The sequence below is a fragment of the Triplophysa rosa genome, linkage group LG11, assembly GCF_024868665.1.
Source record: "Triplophysa rosa linkage group LG11, Trosa_1v2, whole genome shotgun sequence".
NCBI classification, from domain to species: Eukaryota; Metazoa; Chordata; class Actinopteri; order Cypriniformes; family Nemacheilidae; genus Triplophysa; species Triplophysa rosa.
This window is the reverse complement of record NC_079900.1, coordinates 19,063,933-19,087,477: the sequence shown is the minus strand read 5'-3', so window position 1 is coordinate 19,087,477 and position 23,545 is coordinate 19,063,933. Positions and strand designations below refer to the sequence as shown.

Sequence of the window (23,545 nt, the reverse complement as noted above, 5' to 3'; positions counted from 1 at the left end):
GCTTGGGATGGAAGTGCTGGCCTCTGCTGAGACAGTTGCTTGCCGTGATGCTGGTGTCTACGCTTGAGATGGAAGTGCTGACCTCTGCTGAGGCGGTCGCTGCGGCTATGCTGGTTTCTACATTGAGAAGAAGTGCTGGCCTCTGCTGATGTGGCTTTGAAGATGCTGATTGCTATTGTTGCGATGGAAGCGCAGGCCTCTGCCAAGGCGGTCGCTGCTGCGCTGTTGGCTTCTGCTGTAGAGTCTGCTGCGGCAGAGCCAGAGACGTGGGCGCTAGCCCCTGCGGGCGTGGTCTGAAGCAACGGGTCTTGAATGAAATCCCTGGTGATTGCTGAGGCGGTTGCTGTGGTGGTGAGGTCTCCCGCTAGGGAGATGAAGGCCGAAGTGGTTGAGGTTCGAGCCCGTGCAGGTGAAGGATGGATTTTTTAGATGATTTGGGAAATGAGGGTTCGATGGGCTTCCCTGATGATGGAGTGATCTGACCTGATGTAGCTCTTGAAAGCTTCCGATGTCCAGCGCCCTAGTGCTTGAATTTGAGACTGCGAGAGGCCTTTTTGGGCGGCTGTGGTTGCTACGCCTATGCGGAAGGAGTGGCCGGAAAAGTGGTCTGCGGGGATGCCGGACAGGAGCAGGACGGCTTTGAGGTGCTTTTGGAACCAGAAGCATGTATCTGGGCAGTTGGATTCGTCGACGAAGAGAGGATCCAATGTGGTTTTGGTTTGGGATTTCCAGAAGTGAAGGTAGGCTAGGAGGGTCTGATAAGGTTGAATTGGTGACTGGAGGTTGAATATGTAGATGAAATGTCCTCTCCTGGTTTGGTCCGTCTTGCTTTGTTTAATTGAGAATGACATCGTCTCTGAATCGAGTACTGACAGGTCCGATACCGTTGGATGGATTAGCGGGTTAAAGATGGATGTGGTAGCCATTTCCGAACATCTTAGAAAGCCGAAGAATGCTAGGATAAACATGGTGTCGAGTGTGCGATCGACGTGCTTGGAGTGATATCCTTTACGGAGGGTAGAAATGCATCTGGTCAGTATATCCAGGGTTATAGGTTGCCTGGCGTCTGGGCGAGCGGGCTGGGTTCTTTGAATGCCCTTGATGAGCATAGAGGTTTGGGAGCTGGCTATGGCTGCAGATGGAGAGTTGAAAATGAGCTTGTGGAAGAACTGGACTCCACTCATGTAACCTTTAATTGAGCTGGCTTGGAGGTTCTTTGAAGAGTTTAGAAAGGAGATGTAGGAGGTGATGGTGAGGACAGAAAAATCGGGAAAGGGAATGTTGAACGCCTGGTGAAAAGACTTGAAGCTTTTCCAAACAGTGAGATAAGATTGGAGAGTCCTAAGGGAAACGGCTTGGGTGATGGAGTTTAGAGAGGCATCGAGGAGGGTTTTTAGGGGGTGGTTTACCGGAATATCAGCTCCGAATAGGGAGGTACCGGTGTTGGCAAGGGATCTGCTTTGGGCGCCAGCAGCCTGAACTTCTGGAAGGCAAAACGAGAAAGGGCGTCATCAATCTGATTTTTTGAACCAGGAATGTGTTTGGCAGTTAGAATGAACTGGTCACAGGCTGAGATCCAGATGAGGCGTCTGAGGAACGGCATTAAGGCGGGGGAGTGGGAGCGGCCTTTGTTAATACAATGAACAGTTGCCTCGTTATCACAATGTACGATTATACTGGAAGCCGACCACTCTTTCCCCCATAGGGATGCTGCGACGACCAGTGGATACAGCTCGAAAAGTGCTGAAGATGCTAAAGCCTGAGAAATCTCTAAAAGCTGGGGGGGCCAAGTGGATGCAAACCAACGGCCTTGGTAAAAGCCTCCGAAACCGATGGAAGGGGCGGCGTCTGTGAACAGGTGAATATCGGCGGAGGAGGAGGCCATGTCACTGTAGAAAAATGACAAGCCGTTCCATTGTCTGAGGAATTTTATCCATAAGCTCAGCTCGTCAAGGCAGGGGCTGGATATGGATAACGTGTCCTCTAGAGCGTGTGCGGAGGACGCGAGAGAAAGGAGGTGTGAAATGAATGGGCGGCCTTGCGGGATTATTCTCATCGCGAAATTCAGATGGCCGAGAACAGACAGGAGCTCGCGTTTGGAGCAGCGGGGATTAGCTAATAGGGCGGAAGCGATCACGATCGTTCTGTCGATTTTCTCTTTTGGCAGAGAAGCCTGGAATTTAAGCGAGTCTAATTTAATTCCGAGAAATTCGATGGACGTGCTCGGTCCTGAAGTTTTGTCTGGGGCGAGGGGAACGCCGAGATTTTCGAAAACCTGCTGGACTTTTGCTAGATGCGCCGCCGGAAGCGAGTCGGGAGATGAGATGATTAAAAAAATCATCTAGTAGGTGGATGAGGTAGGGAATTGCATAATTGTTAGCGAGAATCCAGCAAATTGCCTCTGACAACATGTCGAAAATTTTTGGGCTGCTTCTGCAGCCGAAAGTGAGACGGACAGAAAATTAAAATTTATTGCGCCATCGGATGCCGAAAAGGTGCCAGAAGTCTGGGTGGATGGGCATGACTTTAAACGCGGATGTGATGTCGACTTTGGCTAGCCAAGCGCCACGACCGGCGTGTTTAATTAAAGTGATGGCTTGATCGATGTTGTGATAGTGCAGAGAAAATTCCTCGATCGGAATGAGGCTGTTGATGCTTGGAAAGGCAGAGCCGTGCGGTGACGAGAGATCGAATACGAGGCGCTTTTTGCCCGAGAATTTACGTGTCGCTACGCCAATGGGGCTGATGCGAAACGCGGTAAAAGGTAGAAGGGGCCGATAATGAATTTAGCATCGATCTCCTTTTTTATGAGGAGATCGACTGACTCAGGTTCGGCGAGCGCAGACTGGAGGTTGGGGCATATTAAGCTGTGTGATGGAAGACTGATAACGCCGGGGTCGAAGCCATTCGCGAGACCGGTCAGGAGATAATCAGTGAACTGGGTGTCGGGGTGCGAAGATAACTCAAAAGACAAACAAGAAACGTTCACAGGAGTCGAGAGGTAATTTTTATGTTTTTTATTTGGAGCTTGTGACACTGGGCAAACAATTTGAGCGTGTGCGCCGCTGCAGGAAGTGCACACATGCAGGAAGCGACATCTCTGTCTAGAGCATCTGCCTATGTTAAAGTTCCTGCAAGCCTCGAAATTGCTGGGTTGCCCAGAGGTTTGGTATGCTGGGCGATTTGGCAGGCACGGTACAAAGGAGGTGGATTTGGGAGGTGAGGCTGAGCGTGGGGGAAGAGAGGGAGTGACTAGGGGGCATTCGATTGTGGTATGCGCTACTGAGCGGCATACCGCGCAAGAAATATTGCGGACATCCAGGAAAACCCTGTTATGTAGCTCAGTAGGGGCACTGGTTCCACTGAGCTACGCGAATGGCGCATTTGGCTGAGAAAAGTTTGTGATACGTATAAAAGTGTGTGTGGGGCGGGGAATGGGTAATAATGCACCGGAGCTCCGGGTGCTAGTGAGCTTAAGTCGCCTGGGCGGCTAGCCTACTGCTAGAGGGACGAGTTGCTGGAAACTCTCGACTGGGGGGGTCCCTAGCATCCGGGAAATCCGTGGCGTTACCCGAGCTTGCGGATGGCCTGCTGTTCCGACTTGCCGACGGGCGGCCGCGACGAGCCGCGGAGGTGGATTGCCCGGGCCGGGAATAAGGAGAACCACGAGCCGTGCCCATCTTGTCAGTGGTTTTTTGCGGAATGGACTTCGGAAAGGTGGCATCCGCCTGGAAGGAGGCGTAGAGGCCGTAAAGCTCCGCCTTGGTCATCCGCCTGTTGAAATGGATGTCCGCGTTGGATAGAGCCAGTCGTAGGCTCTGGACGGTCCATTTCTGGAAAGCGGGGATCGTGTTGCGTGTTGAGGTGTAAGAAGAAGCCGGAGAAGGGGTTGGTCTTTCTGGGCCTGGTGATGGTGTGCAAACTCTGGCTTTTGCTTTGCGAGGTGCGGAGCTGGCGGCCACGCGATGAAGCCGGGGAATCGCTTCCTGAATAGGGCCGATAATGAATTTAGCGTCGATCTCCTTTTTTATGAGGAGATCGACTGATTCAGGTTCGGCGAGCGCAGACTGGAGGTTGGGGCATATTAAGCTGTGTGATGGAACACTGATAACGCCGGGGTCGAAGCCGTTCGCGAGACCGGTCAGAAGATATTCAGTGAACTGAATGTCGGGGTGCGAAGACAACTCGAAAGACAAACAAGAAACATTCACAGGAGTCGAGAGGTAATTTTTCAAATTTTTATTCTGAACTTGAGAAATTGGGCATACAATTCGAGCATGTGCACCGCTGCAAAACGAGCACACTTGCAGGAAGCGACAACGCTGCCTGGTGCACCTTCCTACATTGAAGTTCCTGCATGCCTCCAAATTGCTGGGTTGCCCAAGGGTTTGGTTAGCTGGGCGGTTTGGCAGGCGCTGAACAGAGGAAGTGGATTTGGGAGGCGAATCTGGGCGTGGGGGAAGAGAGGGAGTGACTAGGGGACAATCGATTGTCCAATACGCTACTGAGCGACATACCGCGCAGGAAATGTTGCGAATGCCCAGGAAAACCCTGTTATGCAGCTCAGTGTCCAGTGCTCCCCAGTAGGGGCACTGGTTCCACTGAGCCACACGAATGGCACATTTGGCAGAAAAAAGTTTGTGATATGTATAGAAATGCGCGCCCCAATAGGAGAGAGCGAGCTCTGCCACGATGGCGAGGTAATCGCCCAGCTCGCATCTCCTATGAGGGAACGCAGTGCAGATCACATCTATGTAGCGGTTAAAAGGGACGGTAAATTCGGGGAAAGACAGCGTGCGGCTGTGGTTGGGTGACTGATTTTTAAACGTGAGCGATAGATCGCCGTAAGTGATCTGCCGCTCGGTTGACGGGGGTGATAAAGGTGAGAGGAGAAAATAAAGGTCTGTGTCCACACCTGTCAAGATCTGAGATCTGATGTTCCCCGAAACTGGAGGCGGTTCCAAGGCTGGTGCGTTGATCGGTACTGGCATTGCTGTCGCCGTGGCCAATGAGAAGTTCGATCGGTTCTGCGGAAGAGAGAGAAGGGAGGGGATGGCGGCCGCCTGAGCGGCTAGCGGAGTCATGCTCGCGCTAGCAGCGGCTTCTAGGGTGGCTGGGAAATGGCCGAGGACCGGCGCCTGCATCGCTAGCTGAGGCAGCCTTGCACTAGTCGTCGATGGAGGCGCCGTGGGCCAAGAGCCAGGGGTGGGGACTGGGTGAGAAAGCACCGGAGCTCCAGGTGCTGGTGAGCTAATGTTTCGTGGATGACCCGCAGTGTTGACTGCTGGCGGGGTGTTGGCTGGAGGATGAAGCTGGCCTACGGCGAGAGGGACGAGTTGCTGGAAGCCCTCGATCGATGGGTTCATGGCGTCCGGGAAATCCGTGGCGGTACCCGCGCTCGCCGAAATCCTGCTGTGCCGGCTTGCCAGCGGGCGGCCACGACGAGCCGTGGAGGTGGATTGCCCGGGCCGGGAATAAGGAGAACCACGAGCCGCGCCCGGCTTGTTGATGGTTTTTTGCGGAGCGGACTTCGGTGAGGCGGTATCCGCCAGGGAAGAGGCGTAGAGGCAATAAAGCTCCGCCTTGGTCATCCGCCTGTGGAATTGGACGTCCGCGTTGGAAAGAGCCAGTCGTAGGCCCTGGACAGTCCATTTCTGGATGGCGGGGATCGTGTTGCGAGTAGAGGTGTACGAAGAAGCCGGAGAAGGAGGTGGACGTCTCTTTGGGCCAGGTGATGAAGTGCCACCTCTGGATTTAGCCTTTCGAGGTGCAGAACGGCGGAGCTGGCGGCCCCGTGATGAAGCCGGGGAATCGATTAATGATTCCGAGCCTGAGCTGGAATGATGGGATGCGCTCGGCGGCGCTGGAAGATTGCTGTTGGCATATAAATCGTCGATGACGGGGGTCTCGGACATAGCGTCGAAGTGAAAGTTGATGCTTAAACTTAAGAGATAGAGCAGGTAAGATGGTTTCCCTATTTATAAGCGAGCTCGCTAGGGCTGATTGTGTAGATGCGGTGATTGCTGATAGTAGACCAGCCGTGCTGATTATATGCTCCGGCTCCTCCCGAACTTTGTTAATTAAACATCATTTCTCTGTGTGTTGCAGAACCAGGGCATTCTCATGAATTGCGTATAAATAACACGCGCGTTGCATTATCGTGAAATACGTACGCCAAAGTTCGATTTTGCGTGCATAAATACGCCTATTTTTGCGTGCATATGATACGCCAATTTAGCGCGCGTGCATATTAACCGGCAATTTGTCTTATTAACCTGGCCCCTAACTCAAACCCTAAACCTAATGTTAGCGTGCGTGCATATTATAACCTCTACCCTAACCCAAACCCTAAACCTAACAGTATTATTTTAATTATTTCAGTGTTTCCTCTTCATGTACGTTTCAAAATGGCTGCTCTCCAGCGAGGTGCACGCATACATTGGCGTATTTATGGACGCAAAATCAAACTTTGGCGTACGTATTTCACGATAATGCAACAGCGTGTTATTTATACGCAAATCGATGTGAACGGGTTGCGCAGAACACACCGCTATTTTATATTCTGAGCTCCGTTGTCTTTCTCGTGGATCAGCATTGTCGCGACTGTTACACGAAAAATAGTTTTTTTCTGCAGAGCATCGTATCAATCCGACAAAGGAGAGCAACATGCAACGAGTCCGCGTTATTTTTGTGGCAAGAGTTTACAATGCAGATGCGGTGTGGTGTCATTTACCTGTCAAATTAGTGCTTTACAGCTTTAACAAATTTGAACGGAAGTTCAGAAATATATGAGAATGCACTGTATTTGCACGCAACTCCTTTCATACTCTGAATTTATCGGAAGGGAGACGATGAAGCAGATGAAACGTTTCTTCTATTGCTTTTGCTGCCTGAATGAATGTTTTTGCCCTCACGCAGGTTAAAATTGCAATGCGCGGGAGCTGAGTCGTGCACTTCAATGAGTCGTGCGCTGCTGGCTTAAAGAGAACATTGTTGTAATATTTCTGTACCCATGCTTTACATTTTTAACAAAAAGTTGCCCTCTGCATTTTGTTCATTTTAAAATACATTTGGTTTGATTTGAACGTGGTTCAAGAAATAGAAGTCAGTATGTTGCAAGGATGCTTGCTTAAGTTCAGAACCATTTGGAACTGACAGCTCCAGTAAATAGCGATAGACCTGCAACATCCATTTATTGCTTTATCCTATAATCCTATAGCTTTTGGAGCGTTATTTTGTTTTTATTATTTTTTTTATGGTTCTTTACAATTATTCTTGAATGTGAATAGCCTACATAAATACCGTTTTATGTATTTACACCACGTACTTTTGCAATTAAACCTTTAGCACATGGTTAAGTTTATAATGGATGTTCAAGTTTAATTTAATTAATCAAATTTGAGTTTTAAGTAATTTAGGTTTTCAGTAATTTATGTTAATTTATCAAATTATTTATTCGTATAAACGCATACAAATTTTGTTTTTAATTATTAATTAATAATTATTATGACTTAAGCTAAAATGATTTGTTTTTGAAAATGAGTGGTTATTTTATATGCTGAAGTAGGCCTAGACCATGAATAGATAAATAAAAACAGAAAATATGTAACATTGATTTAATTTTTATTAATACGTTTGATGCCTTGAAACATCACTGATGCAGAGAATGGTTCCTTGTAAATCTTCACCAGAACTTCAGAAGTATCTGCTGGAGAGAGCGGCCACAACGACACACAGGAATTTCTGCCAAGTGGCCTGAACCTCAGGGTTGAAGGCGGATCCGAATTTGGTCGCAATGACAATGCTTAGACAATCGGCCAACAGCTGTGGGAATCAGAATTATGTGCACTTGTTAGGCAACAACAGTCGAAAAAGAATGCCTATTTGCAAATAAAACGTAACGCACCCTGAAATTGTCGGGATCAACGTTGAGTTTATCACAGTGCAGTTTGCTTAGTTTGGAGTAAAGGCCTTTAATGTCATCCAGGTTCTTCACGGCCTTTTCCAGCGCACCGAGCACAGTTTTGCCATGTTCAGACACTTTAGGATTGCCCAGGACTGAACCTGCACTGGATAGGTTTCCAAAGGAACCGAAATACCTCTGAGTCCAGGGATACACGATCAGCAACCTTACACACAATAAATCGAACAATGAAAATTCGCAATGAAAATTCTCTAAAAGTTATTTTTAAAATGTATATGTTTAATCATCAATATACGATCACATTAGCCTACCTTGCCAAAGCCTGGGGGCCGATTTCATCAATGCTCATTTTGCCCCAGACATCAGCAACAATCTTGCGTTCGGCAGCTGACCACTCCACCATTGTGATTTGCGTTTATTTGCTTTTTTCAACAAGTGTGACTGCTGAAGACAGATGAAGTCGGCGCGCAGAGTTTTTATTTATACTTGCGCTCTCCGCCCTACATCAGACGCTGCATGATTGGCTACATCATACTTGGATCCGATCCTATAGTTCATGTTACAATTGTTTAGAGACTGTTAAATTAGATTTGTTACAAACATTTAAAACATCACAAAGCTAATATCATTTTTTAAAAATCAAAATCACGAATGTAGATCCTTTAAATGTGTGTATTGTTATTGCTTTGTCGACTCATTTTTCGAGAGATCTTTACGATGTGATTTTAGTAAACACAAGCTCCACTAAACACAAATATGTAATTCATTGTATTGCGTTGTACTAAAGAATCACCCATTCTTTTTGATGCACGGAATGAGAAAAAGTAATTATTGATTGTCATTGAAGTCATTTGGCAATAATTTGACTCAATCTACCAGTTTTGAGATATAAATGATGGACATTAATCAGGGGCAATAAGTGAGTTGTCAATTGTTTTATGTGAAATGTATTATACAATTATATATTAAAATTCTCAACTAACACGTTAAATTGGAGTTTTAGTTGAATCAATGCCAGCACGTTTTAATCTAGAAGTTCAGACCCGCTCCTCCCTTTTCAAAATGTTCTTAATTTGGTGCATATCGATAACGATTTAAATGTTCAGTTCCTTAAAATTTGGCCCACCCTTACGTGTAATTTGATGTCCTCAGATGACCCTGGTGCATTTTAAACAAGAAGAGCTATCTTTATTTATTTTAGTGTGGGAAATGAAATACAAGTAACATTTTATCTTATATATTCCACTCAAAATGCAATAATTATTTGGACGCGATGTTGCATCAATATGGCTCTAGTTTATAGATTCGTGGGCATTACTTTATTTTGTAATAAAAAGTAAAAATTGTTAAAATTGTTATTACTATGTTCTTCTTGATTAAGTGGACTTTGCCTTGCTATAATTAATATAAATAATTAATAAATAATTTGTGAATTCAAAAGCAATCGTTGGCTTAAGTTTTTAAGGTGGAGCTGGGTGTTGGGTGTGGCACACGGCGCATTATAAAAGACCCGTTCTCTTACAAAAAAAACCATCTGCTTCTAATACATACGTGGATAGAATCGAGAAATGAGTTTGACAGCTAAGGACAAAGCCGTAGTCAAGGCCTTCTGGGGTAAAATCTCTGGTAAAGCCGACGCCATTGGCCAAGAAGCTCTTGTAAGGTGAGTGCTCTTCTTTGCACTGACTTTCGATTTCAAACCACCAACAAATCAATGCAGAATTGCAGATACTTTTTTGCCAAACTTATGCATAATAGTAAAACGAATTCATTTCTTTCCTAGAATGCTTCTTGTCTACCCTCAGACCAAAATATATTTTGCTCATTGGCCTGACACCTCTTCTAACTCTCCCAATGTGAAGAAGCACGGCAAAACGGTGATGGGAGCCATCTCTGATGCTGTGGGTAAAATGGACGATCTTCTTGGTGGATTGAGCAAACTGAGCGATATACATGCCACACAGCTTCGCATAGATCCTGGAAACTTCAAGGTACTAAACTAAGTCAATGACTGCTTAATTAGTTCTGTAGCCTATACATAGGTTTTTTCCAAAACAAATCCAATTAGTGAGCACTGCTAATAAGTGTTAAGTTAGAAGGTAAAATACTGGGTGGTATTTAATTCAATGTATTAAATGTTTACGTGTTTTTTTAGATTTTGTCTCATAACATCCTCGTGGCTCTTGCTGTTAATTTCCCCGCTGACTTCACTGCCGAGGTGCACGTGTCCATTGACAAGTTCCTGTCGGCTGTATCTGCTGCCCTCGCTGATAAATACAGATAAACAATCATTCGGCAACCATCTTGTCTGCAAGCAGAGGCACTTATAAAGAATCTGTCTAATTATAATATGCCAGATGCAGTTAATAAAATCCCTTCTAATTGAAAACGTCTCTTCTCTGTGTTTATTTGGACGAATAAGTTCCACGTCCTACTGTTGTTTATATTTGACAAAAAAACAACAACTATGAAATTAAAATGACTAGCGACTCACATTTCAGCACCTCATGTACGGACAGCTACTCGCTTACAACAACGCACACACTTAGGTACTTGGGCATGACATGTTTCCGGTATTGGGCCAGTGCCAGAGTTCAAGTGTGTATTCAGACCGCCTGAACATTTCTGAATTTATATCTTTATGTTTATATCTTCTTTATTAATGTTTGTTAATTACAATTGTTTGTGTTAACTAATGCATTAACTAATGGTAATATACAAGCTTAATAAAATGTGCTGCATTTTACATCCAACTATTAAATCATATAATATCTAATTAATTTAACGTATACTTGAACTACAAGTTTTTTTCCATAAGCTTAGCCCTAAATACTCATCTGATGATATTGTTTATTCAGAGGTGAAATAACTTGCACACTTATTTTTCCAAGATCACAAGTTGGGACAGACCCTTAAGGAAGCCGTTATTTAACTCTTTTTTTGCATGAATTAATAGTCAGGATTTTCCTTTGTTTTTATTGCCCTTGGAGCATGAACACATATACTGTATATATATTTTAAGATTTTCAGATGTCCACTTTTTTGGACAGTATGCCTTTTTTAATCATAAGGCAATGTCGCCCCTTCATATCTGCTTTGAAGGCCTCTCTCTGGGCTTATGCACCCTGAGGTGCCTGGAGCTCTGAAAAAAAAAATGTGTCTCTATATATCCCCCCACCCCCCATACCCCCGGTACTTGACATTTCTGACTGTTCAGCGGTCACCTTGGTTTTTAGAAAAAAATGATTAGAATTTGGTTTATATGCCATCAGAATCCCATGCCAGCAGCTTGCATGTGCAAGAAATGGCTTTTTGAATAGCCGCCCACTGTTGTCACCTGAAAGGATAAAAATATATTTTGTGTTGAGCATAAGAAATAAATTAATTGTTAATAAATTATGTATGTTTCTAAGGTGTGTTTAGTTTAATTTATTTGATCGTGAATAATGTCCCAAATGACACCTGTCATATATACTAGATTCATATAATCCATATTACATTTACATTTACAGTTATGCATTTGGCAGTCGCGACTTATATTGCATTATTCTATACATTTTGTTTCTAAGTATGTGCAATCCCCTGGGATCGAACCGACAACCTTGGCTATTGTTAGCGCCATGCTCCTACCACTGAGCTACAGGAAAGCAGGATAGACATGCCTAGTTTTCAAAACTTTTAAGTTGATTAAATTGTTGACTGTTTTTAGTCAAGTACACAAAATGTGAAGAACAGTTAAACTCAAAATTATTCAATGGAATAAACTTATTTTCATTACCGTAATATTTAATTTTAGGGTAAATTAATTTACTGAACCCTGTTTCCAAAAAGATGGGATGCTGTATAAAAACATAATGCAATGATGTCCAGATCTCTTAAACCCATATATTATTTACCATAAAATAGTACATAAAATATATTACATTTGTAAACTGAGAAAATCTACAATTAAGGAGAAAATAAGGTAATTTTGAATTTAGAAGGTATCAATATTTTGGGTTGATTACTGTGTAGCATCCCCTCTTCGGGAAACTAAAGAGACCAGTTGTTTGAGATTTGGAAGATGAATGTCGTCCCATTCGTGTCTGATATGGATTCTAGCTGCTCAACAGTTCTGGGTGTTCTTGCTTGTTTCATGATGGACCAAATATTTTTAATTGGTGTAAGGTCTGGACTGCAAGCGGTCCAGTTCAGCCCCCGGACTCTTCTCTTGTTTTGCTGAAATATGCAAGGCCTTCCATGAACAAGACATCATCTGTATGGAAGTGAATGTTGCTTTAAAACCTTTCAGCAATGATGGTGCCATAATAGATGCTCCCCCATACCATCAGAGATGCAGACTTTTGAATTGAGTACTGACAACAATTTGTATGGTCCCTCATCTCTTCTGTTTGGAGGATGCGATGTGTCCATGGCTTCACTTTTAAATTTCAATTTGTCTCACCACACAACAGTTTACTTTGCCTCAGTCCATTTTAATTGGGCTCAGAGAAAACAGCCGCGTTCACATATGTGAACATTTGGCTTCTTCTTTTCATAGCTTTAACCAGCATTTCATGGGCATTCGGTAGCCATTTTCGCCTTGTCCCTTGTCCGCAGAGATTTTGCAGTGCCTTTTGCACACAGGGAACAAATAAGTTAAAATAACAAAAAATAATTTGATGTTTTTGTTGTCTTTGTTTGATGAACCACTCAAGGTCCTATGCAAAAGTTTTACTTATTGTAGTGTTTCAAAAGTGAACAGCTAGGCTTAGTTAATAGCTAACATATGCAATTTCTGTGACAATTTCAAATAAGTTTATATTGGAACCTGTGTGTATTTTCTTTCTTACACATTTTATGGGTGCAGACAAAATGTTCATTGTATGCTTTACCAGCAGTGTTCATTAATACATACAGTATTTATAATAAGAACAACTTTGGTCATTATGAATCTTAAAATCAGAGAACAAAAGCAATTATTCTTTAGTGATAATATAATTGGAATAAATGTTAGTATTTTGTCCATTTGTCAAGCACTGAAATTAGGCTAATTAAAGATGTGCATGTGATCATATTGTTAATGTTGTTTAATTATGACGAATTCTGTTTTGAGAATAATTTCTGGGGCAACTTTTCTATATGTAATTACTATGGACTCCTCCCATTGTGCATTATGTTTTGCAGGAACAAACAAGCTTAAATCATTCAAACATAAGCATCGAAGTTATATACATACAGTGTGGGTCTGGGGGTGAGGTGTAGGTGAGTGACTACAGGTATTTAAAATGAAGTATATTAATTATCATGGCCTTCAATTTATATGGCCTTCTAAAATAGGCAATGTGTGTTATGTGAACATTATTACAGCCTGAAAACCTTCACTGTAAACCCTAAATGTGTCCTTGTTCACATAAGCATTGGTATGTAGGCCTACTGTAATTGTAAACCTAAGGAGTTAAATGTTTTGTCTCCATAATGTAAATGCGCACAATATGTACACAATAAAATATACACAACTTCTCACTCATCTCTCTCCCTCTCCTCATCCCCAATCTCCTCTCTGTGCGTGCCATTGTTTTTATGGCCACGAACATCATCAGTCTCAGCGGCAGCCACATGAGCTGATGAAGGTCCGGCTGCTGCAAACATCTGTGTTATTTTAACACATTTTACAGCGGCTGCCTCAAGTGCATGTTTCTCTTGTTCTCGTAATTTCTTCTCCATGATCGTCCAACTGTTTTGACGCTCGCGGGCCGCGGCACAGGCACAGCTACAAGCTCACGAAGGGCGGGGTTTGGGCCAGCCAAAGGTCAGTTAAAAAATAGCCAATGGGCTGCTGATTACGTGTCTCATCATGGGTCTATATGAGAAAAAAGTCATACAGTGGTTCTTTCTTTGACAAACGCATTGCGCCCCCAGATAGACGTATACGCCGCAAAAGAATTTATGACTTAAAAAAAATATATATATGCGATGTATCGGCCCAATAAATACATTGGGCCACCGGGAGCATGCCCGGTCTGCCAGATGGCCAGTCCTCCCTTTTATATATATAATTGTTACAGCTAACTTGACCTGTGGATATACAGTGTGTATAAAGATCAGATGAGAACTGGGGAATGATAGCCACCTTTCATAATTTACATTTTTGTGGTGTTACACATGTTGAGATATGCATAATGATCATATGAATGTGTTAATAACAATAATGTTAATATATTTACTATTTTTATGTGATTACGAAACAAGAACATCATGAATGAAAAAAGCATTAAAGTGTGAAAAAGCAATAAACCCCAAGAATCTGTTGTTTACCGCATGCAGCGAATTTATAACAGCGGCCTGACAAGGTTTCATAAGAAATTAATTGATAAAAACACAATTCTTCCGAAAAGCAATGTAGTTCTTTCTTGAACTTCACTGAATACTCAGAAGAGTAATAGACTATTGCGGTCACATGTGCGTTTCAATTGACAGCTGGTACGAACGCGGCTCAACTACAATCAAGAAGAATCGAAACTATCAAAAGCGATCTAAAAATGATCCAACTTTGTCATCTTCCTTGTCGTTTAACCTGTCATTTTTAATAAAAAAGGAACAACACCATGAAATGAAATGCTTTTAACATTGTTTTATTTGTTCTGTTTTATAAGATTTCAATCCTTATGCTATATCTGCTCCGTGCGATCTTCTGCAATGCATCATTTGGGATGACACTCTAGTGGTACTGTCTGCCCAGGGCGGACACGACCACAGACAGAAACTTCTGCCATGCTTCTTGGACATCAGCATTGAAAACTGAGGGTCCGAGCTTCATGGCCGCGAAAACGGTAATGCAATCGCTGAGAAGCTGTAGAAAAACAGAACTATTAGTTGCTTTTCTTAAATACGTAAATTATATATATATATATATATATTATATATATAGTATATGATTATATATATATATAGTACAGCGCAAACTGCCATGGCTACCACTGATTTTGCAGATTATCTTGCGCTGATAAATATTATCTTAACATCGTCGACTACGAGTTTGACACAGTTTACCTTGAAATTGTCTGGATCCACGTGCAGTCTCTCAGAGTGCATCACGCTCAGCGCGGTATAGGTGGCCTTGATGTTGTCCATGTTCTTTATGGCTCTCTCCAGACCCCCCATCACGGTTCTACCGTGAGCTGCCACCTTGGGGTTACCCATGATGGCAGCAGGGCTTGACAGGTTGCCGAAGGTGGAGAAATATCTATGAGTCCAGGGATACACGATCAGACACCTGAAATGCAAAGAATCATTAACAACGGAACCAATTAAACCGCGCATTTGATATCATAAAACACTTTCTGATGGAGGGTACCTGGCCAGGGACACAGGTCCGGCATCATCACCGAGCTTCCCCCACACAGTAGCGATGGCACTGCGCTCAGCATCTGACCACTCAACCATGTTGACGCTTTCGGATTTCCACAGGTACTTGCTTAAAGCTGTCCAGCAGGAATCACTTGTAAAAAAAATTAGGAAATCGGAGCACAATTTATTAAAACGTGATGTCTCCGCCCATCATAAGATACGAAGCCTTATTGGATGATTTCTTTGATATCTTTTAATGATGCGCACATGTCTGGACCTTACTGATGAGATTTCGAAAAAAGTTAAAGTTGTTTTGTAAGAGTTCTTAAACGTTAATAAGCGTTTGAATTTTGAACTTTATTTTTTGATCAGACCATTTTGTCCAGTTTCTATAAACAAATCATCATGCAAATACTTTCCCCTCTAATGCAATTAAATATCCCATGTGTTCTTTTTTCACGCCTTTCCAGAATTATGAAAATGGTTTATTCCGTTAATTTCTGTCTAAAGTACAAAATGTAATTAAAAGTTCAAAGATGTAATTCAATCCAAAATAAACTAAAACAAGAAGACTACTTAACTAAATTATTAATATTATTTACTACATTTTATTATAATTTTATTATCTGGCGTTTTTTGGGTAGTTGCACATTTATTAATTTATTAATAATAGCATTTGTTGCATTTTAGGTTCTGTTTTTGCTTTCCTTTCAACCTTACATTTTGATTAACTTTCACATTCAAAAAAACTTTTTGAATGTGTTTTTTTTAAAAACACATTTGTTATTATTGTCATATCATCCAGAATGCATGTTAGTTATTTATTTATCAAAAATGGATAAAACGCCCAACCAGCATACTTGGTCTGCGAAGTATTTAGAGAGGGGAAATATTTTTGTTATCTTAATTAAACAAGAAGCACAAAATTGGAACGTTTGCCAAGTTGGGTTTGGACATCAACAGTAATGTGTTAAGAGGTGTGGTTTGTACAGTTTACCTGGGTGTGTCCTTCTCTAGTTTTATATAAAAGTGGGACAAATTACTCTGTACGCCAAAATCTTTTTCTAAATTCTAACTTGAGAAAACTTGAGAAAAAGAAGACGTAGCGATGAGTCTCTCTGACACGGACAAGGCTGTCGTAAGGGCCCTCTGGGGCAAGATCAGCTCCAGGTCCGATGATATCGGTGCTGAAGCTCTCGGCAGGTAATACTGACCTATTGTCTTCGTATGGTTGAAATTCTAAAATGTATAGGTTATACCAACAATGCCAATCAGAAATCATATAAATAGGCTATATGGTGACTTTATGACAAGTATAATGTAATTGAATAATACTGACTTTAACCTGCTGTGTTTTATTATTTTTTCTGTGATGCATGTGTGTGAATGCACGCTTACTTAGTTTCCGTTTATTTGTTTTCGTCAGAATGCTCACCGTATACCCTCAGACCAAGACCTACTTCAGTCACTGGGCTGATCTGAGCCCTGGCTCTGCTCCTGTGAAGAAGCACGGCAAGACAATCATGACTGCGGTCGGTGATGCCGTGTCAAAGATTGACGATCTTGTGGGAGGTCTGGCAGCTCTCAGCGAACTGCATGCATTCAAGCTGCGTGTTGATCCGGCCAACTTCAAGGTAGGTGCCACAAAATCACCACATCTGATCACTGCAAAATAAAACCTCTTCATTGACATGCAAATTATGTTTCTCTCTCCTGTGGTTTTTAGATCCTTGCACACAACATCATAGTGGTCATTGGCATGCTCTTCCCTGGAGACTTCACCCCAGAGGTTCACGTGTCAGTTGACAAGTTTTTCCAGAATTTGGCCCTGGCTCTTGCTGAGAAATACCGCTAAACGTCCAATGGGGGAGTTCTTATGAACAGGCGACACTTTATAGCACATTATCTCTTACCAACTTGTGCCTGATGCCTGAATAAAATTTCTCAATAAAAAGCACAGAACTGGATAATTAATTTGTGTTTTATTTTATTTATACATAATCGAGTGTTTGCTTATTAATGAATAAATGGGAATGATTAAAAAAAGCCATTCTCCCTGGTGTCATTCAAGTATACCCCTGACTCTACCCTAACTAACGTTTGTAAAACAACAAAACCCTTACTTAATACCTGGAAAAATGCTTCCCCTTTGTAACATCACATTGTACATAATGTCTTTACATTTTTAGAATGATGCATTTTTTTTCCAACTTCTTGCATTAACTGTAACATTAAACACGACTGTTGTGTGATGCTATACACTGTTATGGGCCATTTTTCTACACAAACGAATTTAATGAGTGATTTTCTTTATTAAAATATTTGGATAAAAGATTTTACTTTTTATACTAATTCTTCCTATTTTTCCTATTTTCGTATAAGCACACGCGAGACCGAGCGAGATCTCCGTATATGGAGTGCTGATTTAAAGTTTTTTTTTTAAGTTACTTTATTCAGGAGTGCTTTTCTTTTAAACAAAAAATATAGCCTATACTTCCAGTGTGCTTTTTATGCTCTTTTCAGAAATAGGCTTATAGGCTACCTAAAATCACGTATCCGACTAATACTAACAGAAAAGTCTAAGTATATTTGAAGAGTTTGGTTCAAAATGAGATAACTCCGTTTTTTTGTTATAATTTTTTAATTGTGTTTTATTGTGTTAGTTAGCTGTATTTTTTAGTTATTATGGCTTAAATCAAAACAAACCAACTGCAGTTTGATTGATATTAATTGGAATGCACAATAAAAAACATGATTTATGAGAATTTTCTCATTTTGGAACCAAACTCTTTATTTGGCCTACTTAGACAGCATGGAACTGAACCTGAACTTCTTTGTAAGTGTGATGATTTTCTCAAAGACTATTTGCTTTCCTGTAGCTCATTGGTTGCGGAGCATGGCACTAACAATGCCAAGGTCATGGGTTTGAACCCAGGGGATTGCACATAGTCAGAAACAAATGTATAATACAATGCAATGTAAGTCGCTTTGAAGCGTCTGCCAAATGCATAAATGTAAAATGTAAATTTAATGTTCAGTTAAAGGTATATTTAAAGAATAAAAAAACTTTTTTATCACTGGAGTGGTAAGCTGAAAGGGAAAGGTTCACCCAAATTGAAAAGTCAGTCATGAATTATTCAACCTTAAGTTGTTCCAAACCTGTATAAAATCTTTGTTCGGTTAAACACAAAGAAAGATATTTAGAAAAATGTTAGCAACTGAGATGTCTGGATAAAATTGACCACCATAGAAGAGAAAATTAAAATGGTAGTCAAAGGAGCCCCAGAACAGTTTGTTTTCCTAAATTCTTCAAAATGTCTCATTCTGTGTTCAACAGAACAAAAAAACTACACAATATTTTTTCTGCTATGGTAGTGCTAGTCAATGATGCCCCAGAAATCAGTTGCTAACATTCTTTCAAATATCTTTCTTTGTGTTCATCAGAATAAAGAAATGCATACAGGTTTGGAACAACCTGAGGGTGGGTAAATTATGACAGAATTTAGATTGTTGGGTGGACTATCCATTTAAAGGTTCATTTTTGTACCTACAGGTATACAACACATAAAATATTGTACCTTGTGGGCACCTTATTGTACCCTAAGGGCCTATTGTGTACAGGTAAATATTAGGGGTGACATTTAACTGTATCTTTGGAGGTACACAATAGATCCTTAGGATACAATAATGTACACATTGTATGATGTTCTGTAGGGCACCACCCCAGTGACATAAAACTAAAGAGAAATTCTGACAGTAAAGTGCAAAACTATATATTGTTTAGTTCACTTAAGATCTACAAGTCACTAAAAGTCTACAAGTACAGTTGCAGTAAAAACTGCTAAACAAATAGGCTACTTTACTGAGATTAGACTTTAAAGTGTACTTTCATAAACCAGAAAGTGGGCTGCCTACAAGTATTAAACTAGAAAACTTTTAGTATAGCTTAAGTTCACATGTAGTATTTGCAGTACAAACAAATGCATAGTTGTGAATTAGTTGTGTACTCAAAGTTTATTACTGTTGAAGTAAACTTAAAAGTCCCACACATGTAATGACATAGTGCACTTGGAAGTATACTGTATACAAATATACTGCTGTACGTTTTCATTGTACATCAATATTTGCTCAATATCAATATTGTCATTTTTAATCAGGATGATTTATTTGTTTGTAAGGACGTTTAAAAATTGTCCTTGCTGTGAACACACAGGAAGATATCTGGAAGATTGTCAATCTCACCCCCCATTGACTCCCACAGTATTTATTTTCCCTACTATGGTAGTAAATGGTACATGAGATCTGACATTCTTCCAAATCTCCTCCTGTGTGTTCAGCAAAACAAAGAAAATTATACAGGTCTGGAACAATCTAAGGGTGAGTAAATGATGACAGAATTTTCATTTTTGAGTGAAGTATCCCTTTGAGGAAAAGCTGCAGTTTGCGTTCCCATGCAACTTGTTTCAAGCACTAAATATATGGAGGAATCTGTTATTAATCATTGTCATGGCTGATTTCACGTCTTTTCCATCTTCAATTCGACAAGAACATTTTTATTTTATACTATAAAATACCCTGTGTATAATTAGGTGAATTAAATTATCACAAAGTCAGCTTGAAAAATTAAGTATAATCTACATGAGCATCAAATTAAGTCAAATTAAATGTACAAGTTTTGGGAGGCACTGTTATTTAATTGAAGAAATGAGTTTACAGGAACGAAAGCAAGCTTATTGGGCTTTCAGTAAATGTATGGCCCAGTTAGTCTGCTTAGACTAGCATAGGGAACTGTATTAACAATAACCATGATAAAATGTTGTCTTAAGAGCAACAGTGGTTACAAACAGTCTCTCTTTCTACCTCTCTGCACTCACATTTTAAGTGGTAATAATTGACCAAAAATGAGAAAACACTAAGTTAAAGTTGAATTTGACAGATAGCATTGTTTACCCCCTTCACTTGGCATCTTGACACATGTTTGTCTACTTATGTCTTCCATCTAGCTCTGGTAAATGAATAATAGGGATACCTGTTTAGACCTTGCTTTAGCAGTACTTACCACAATAAAGTTCAAAACTTTACAAAAGAAAAAAATAATTGGATGGGCAGCAGGTCAGAGCACTGAAGCCGGCCTCAATCCACTGTTCACTTCAGTACAAACCACATAATCAGTTTTGCAGATAAAAATGAGATTCATCAGTAGCCCTAATGATGAAGTATCATGCAGAGATGAGCGTCCAGTGGGGCAAACCCTTACCTTAGAAAATATATTTCCCTATGTATTAACTGTCAATTTAATAAATAATTTAGTATTTAAAAAAAATACATTGCTACCATATTACAATATATTAAATTATGCATAAGAAATTGCTGCTTTTCAGGTACTGAAAAATGTAAGGTTGGTTCCAATATATGTACATTTTTAATTTTTATTTTAATATATTGCATTATATTTTTCTTTACATTCTCATATACTGTATTTTCTTTTGTTGGGGAACAACAACAGAAATCAGTTTCTAAAGTACAGCAGCCTCTCCACGTTTTGTGGTAGCTGGAGAGTGCACACCTCCTCCATTTAGAGCATACTAATACCATGCATCACCATCTGGATAACAATGCTTCAGAAGAACCCAACACCCTGCAATACTGTGTTTAGTATGTGCTGATTGATATGAGAGTGCGCCCTCTGCTGGTTAAAATGAGACAGTGTCATCTGCCGGGCGAAATAAAAGAGCGCCCTCTGCTTGTTAAAATGTTTTAATACAGACGTGTTTTGTAAGTCAAGGGATGAAACACAGACAGCAGGGGGCACTGGAAGACTTGTATTCTGGTAGCAGGAGAAAGCCTTTACATGTTTTATATTGTGAAATGTTTTGATTGGTGTTGTTTGGCGATTTTGAACATGAAAATAGCCTACTGATAACCAGTTATACATTATGTCAATGTACAGGACGTTTATGTTGTACTGAACAAATAGTATATGCACAGGTTTACAAGGTTTAAGGCTAAAAGAAACGAGTTTTTACTTTTACTTGTTTTATTATTGTTTATAATTGTTTGTAAGGTCTCGTGCATTTGCGACGAACAGTTATTCCGTTTCTATTTTTTATTTACGAGACAGTAATTCCAAGTCAAGTCTGTTTAATTTATCAAGCGCTTTTCATAATGCCCATTATTTCAAAGCTTTACATGAATATTATAGAATACCAAATCAAATCAATCGTCCGTGTTTGGATTTCCCCAAACGGGTCTTTAAATAACAATGCAATACAATAATGTATGTTCTTTAAAGAAACGTTGTTATTCTTAAATTGAGTCATAAACAGAATGTATCCTTTTTTAATTTCAGATTGTTTACTGTTGATCTCTTGGTAAAACATGTGATTCATAAATATGTTTAGATGTGAAGTAATGCAATAGTTCAAGTCAACATCTGATAACTTGGATCGCAGGAGTGAGCCAACCCACAATCCTGTCACCCAATAGCCTGCCAAGGGGTGTGGTGGTGATCCGCGTTTAAAAGATCCTCACTGAAAGCTCACAGTCCACAGGTCTTCTAAACTTGTGTTCAAGGCACTTGTCTGAAACTCCAAAGCATAAACATGGTTGAGTGGACAGAGTTCGAGCGCGCCACCATCCAGGGCCTCTTCTCCAAGATGGACTACGACACTGTGGGTCAACAATCCCTTGCGAGGTAACAAATCAAGACACTTAGAAAAACTCCATGCTACACAACAAGCTTCAAAATTTGTAGTCTAATAAAGTGCTTTTGTCTGGTAGATGTCTTATCGTCTACCCCTGGACCCAGCGGTACTTTGGAGACTTTGGAAACCTGTACAACGCCGCCGCCATCATGGGAAACTCGAAGGTTGCTGCTCACGGTAAGGTTATCCTCCACGGCCTGGACAGAGCTGTGAAGAACATGGACAACATCAAAGCTACCTATGCCGAACTAAGTGTTCTGCACTCCGAGAAACTCCACGTCGAACCAGATAACTTCAGGGTAATTTAACATACACATTTAAAATTCAACCTTTATTTTTGATCATTTTCATTAATGATTATTTGCATTATGTTCTTCCACAGCTTTTGTCTGACTGCATGACCATCGTTGTTGCCGCAAAACTGGGAGCTGCATTCACACCTGATGTCCAGGCCGCTTTACAGAAGTTCCTCGCTATTGTGGTTTCCTCTCTTGGAAGACAGTACCACTAGAGAGCAAACTTGCTTTGACTGATGAACAAAGAGCCAACTGATGTTTCAACAAAATAATGTGTTCTTCTGTGTTAAAGCAAATAAATGTTTCAGTATTCAATATTCAGTGCATCCTGTGTTCTTTATATTTATTTAGGCCTATTTATATTAATATTGCTGCCAACTAAAATATTGGTAAGCACAAAAGTAAAAGCACAGATCTTGTTATAAGTTGTTTCTTATTGAAGACTTTTACTTGTAGTAATTGATACAATACTCTCGATATATGCAGTTACAATACTGAACAAGTCATATATTTATATCTGGTATTTTTCACTCAAAATTTGAGGTGGTAACGGAATGCGTTCAATTGCATTCAAACAAACATTTCACCCCCCAGGTTAAAACGAGTTTTATTTCAATTCTTTTAATCAGACTGAATTATCCTTTCAATTATGAAATTGTTTCGACGTATCAAGTAGCTTGGAAAAACAATACATTTTATTTTTCGTTTTTTTTATGTATAGGCAGCAAGTATAGGCGAAGATCTGAAAAGACACAGCAATAAGCAATTGTTTGAACGTAATTTATGATTATGATTTAATCGATGTTGTTTTAACATAAATTGTGGTTTTACTATGACCGTACACAGTAAATTTGCCTGAGTAAAATTTACTCAAATTGAAGAAAATTTTACTCTATGCCAGATAACATTTGGTCCCTCTCTGAAAAGAGTAAAAGCTACTCTTTTGATAGAGTTGTTTTTCCAGAGTGAATTATGCTCAAAATAGTGTTAATATTTTACTCTGTGCTGTAATATTTTACTCTATTTAGTGTTTTTTTTTATTAACTCTTGTTCTTTTTTACTCAATTCAGAGCTACAAGAAATGAACTCTGCTGCTTTTTAACTCTGTTCAGATGAACTTTAAATTAACTCTGCAACAATTGACTTCCCCTCCAGAGTTGTTTATCATCAATTATGAGTGAACTATAAAGAATAGCTGACTCTATCCAGAGTTATTTTTCTGAATTACACTATTAATGTTTTACCCTTAAAAAGACCTTAAATGAAAACATTGCTTTCAGTCTGAAAATAAA

General features: G+C 40.6%; 6 protein-coding genes across 6 annotated transcripts; 3 read left to right on the top strand and 3 right to left on the bottom strand.

The window, feature by feature from the left end:
• Window positions 1–425: 425 nt before the first annotated feature.
• Window positions 426–6,436, bottom strand: LOC130561296 (mucin-17-like). The gene is made up of 2 exons (XM_057345518.1): window positions 4,916–6,436; window positions 426–1,483 (listed from the first exon to the last, which is right to left on the bottom strand). Exons 1-2 carry the CDS (start codon window positions 5,913–5,915, stop codon window positions 426–428), a joined length of 2,058 nt encoding a protein of 685 aa, XP_057201501.1. The 5' UTR covers window positions 5,916–6,436.
• A 1,170-nt stretch (window positions 6,437–7,606) lies between these two features.
• On the bottom strand, window positions 7,607–8,388 carry hbba2 (hemoglobin, beta adult 2). The gene is made up of 3 exons (XM_057347071.1): window positions 8,236–8,388; window positions 7,907–8,129; window positions 7,607–7,824 (listed from the first exon to the last, which is right to left on the bottom strand). The coding sequence occupies exons 1-3, from the start codon at window positions 8,325–8,327 to the stop codon at window positions 7,696–7,698; spliced, it is 444 nt and encodes a 147-aa protein (XP_057203054.1). The 5' UTR covers window positions 8,328–8,388; the 3' UTR covers window positions 7,607–7,695.
• A 1,061-nt stretch (window positions 8,389–9,449) lies between these two features.
• hbaa2 (hemoglobin, alpha adult 2) lies at window positions 9,450–10,313 on the top strand. The gene is made up of 3 exons (XM_057347111.1): window positions 9,450–9,587; window positions 9,708–9,915; window positions 10,080–10,313. The coding sequence occupies exons 1-3, from the start codon at window positions 9,493–9,495 to the stop codon at window positions 10,206–10,208; spliced, it is 432 nt and encodes a 143-aa protein (XP_057203094.1). The 5' UTR covers window positions 9,450–9,492; the 3' UTR covers window positions 10,209–10,313.
• Window positions 10,314–14,522: 4,209 nt separating this feature from the next.
• hbba1 (hemoglobin, beta adult 1) lies at window positions 14,523–15,420 on the bottom strand. Its single transcript, XM_057345742.1, has 3 exons — window positions 15,261–15,420; window positions 14,957–15,179; window positions 14,523–14,756 (listed from the first exon to the last, which is right to left on the bottom strand). The coding sequence occupies exons 1-3, from the start codon at window positions 15,347–15,349 to the stop codon at window positions 14,625–14,627; spliced, it is 444 nt and encodes a 147-aa protein (XP_057201725.1). The 5' UTR covers window positions 15,350–15,420; the 3' UTR covers window positions 14,523–14,624.
• Window positions 15,421–16,302: 882 nt separating this feature from the next.
• LOC130561424 (hemoglobin subunit alpha) lies at window positions 16,303–17,223 on the top strand. The gene is made up of 3 exons (XM_057345744.1): window positions 16,303–16,456; window positions 16,680–16,887; window positions 16,980–17,223. The coding sequence occupies exons 1-3, from the start codon at window positions 16,362–16,364 to the stop codon at window positions 17,106–17,108; spliced, it is 432 nt and encodes a 143-aa protein (XP_057201727.1). The 5' UTR covers window positions 16,303–16,361; the 3' UTR covers window positions 17,109–17,223.
• Window positions 17,224–19,589: 2,366 nt separating this feature from the next.
• Window positions 19,590–22,540, top strand: LOC130561446 (hemoglobin subunit beta-2-like). Its single transcript, XM_057345786.1, has 4 exons — window positions 19,590–19,630; window positions 21,706–21,947; window positions 22,034–22,256; window positions 22,340–22,540. The coding sequence occupies exons 2-4, from the start codon at window positions 21,856–21,858 to the stop codon at window positions 22,466–22,468; spliced, it is 444 nt and encodes a 147-aa protein (XP_057201769.1). The 5' UTR covers window positions 19,590–19,630; window positions 21,706–21,855; the 3' UTR covers window positions 22,469–22,540.
• The last annotated feature ends 1,005 nt before the right edge of the window (window positions 22,541–23,545 follow it).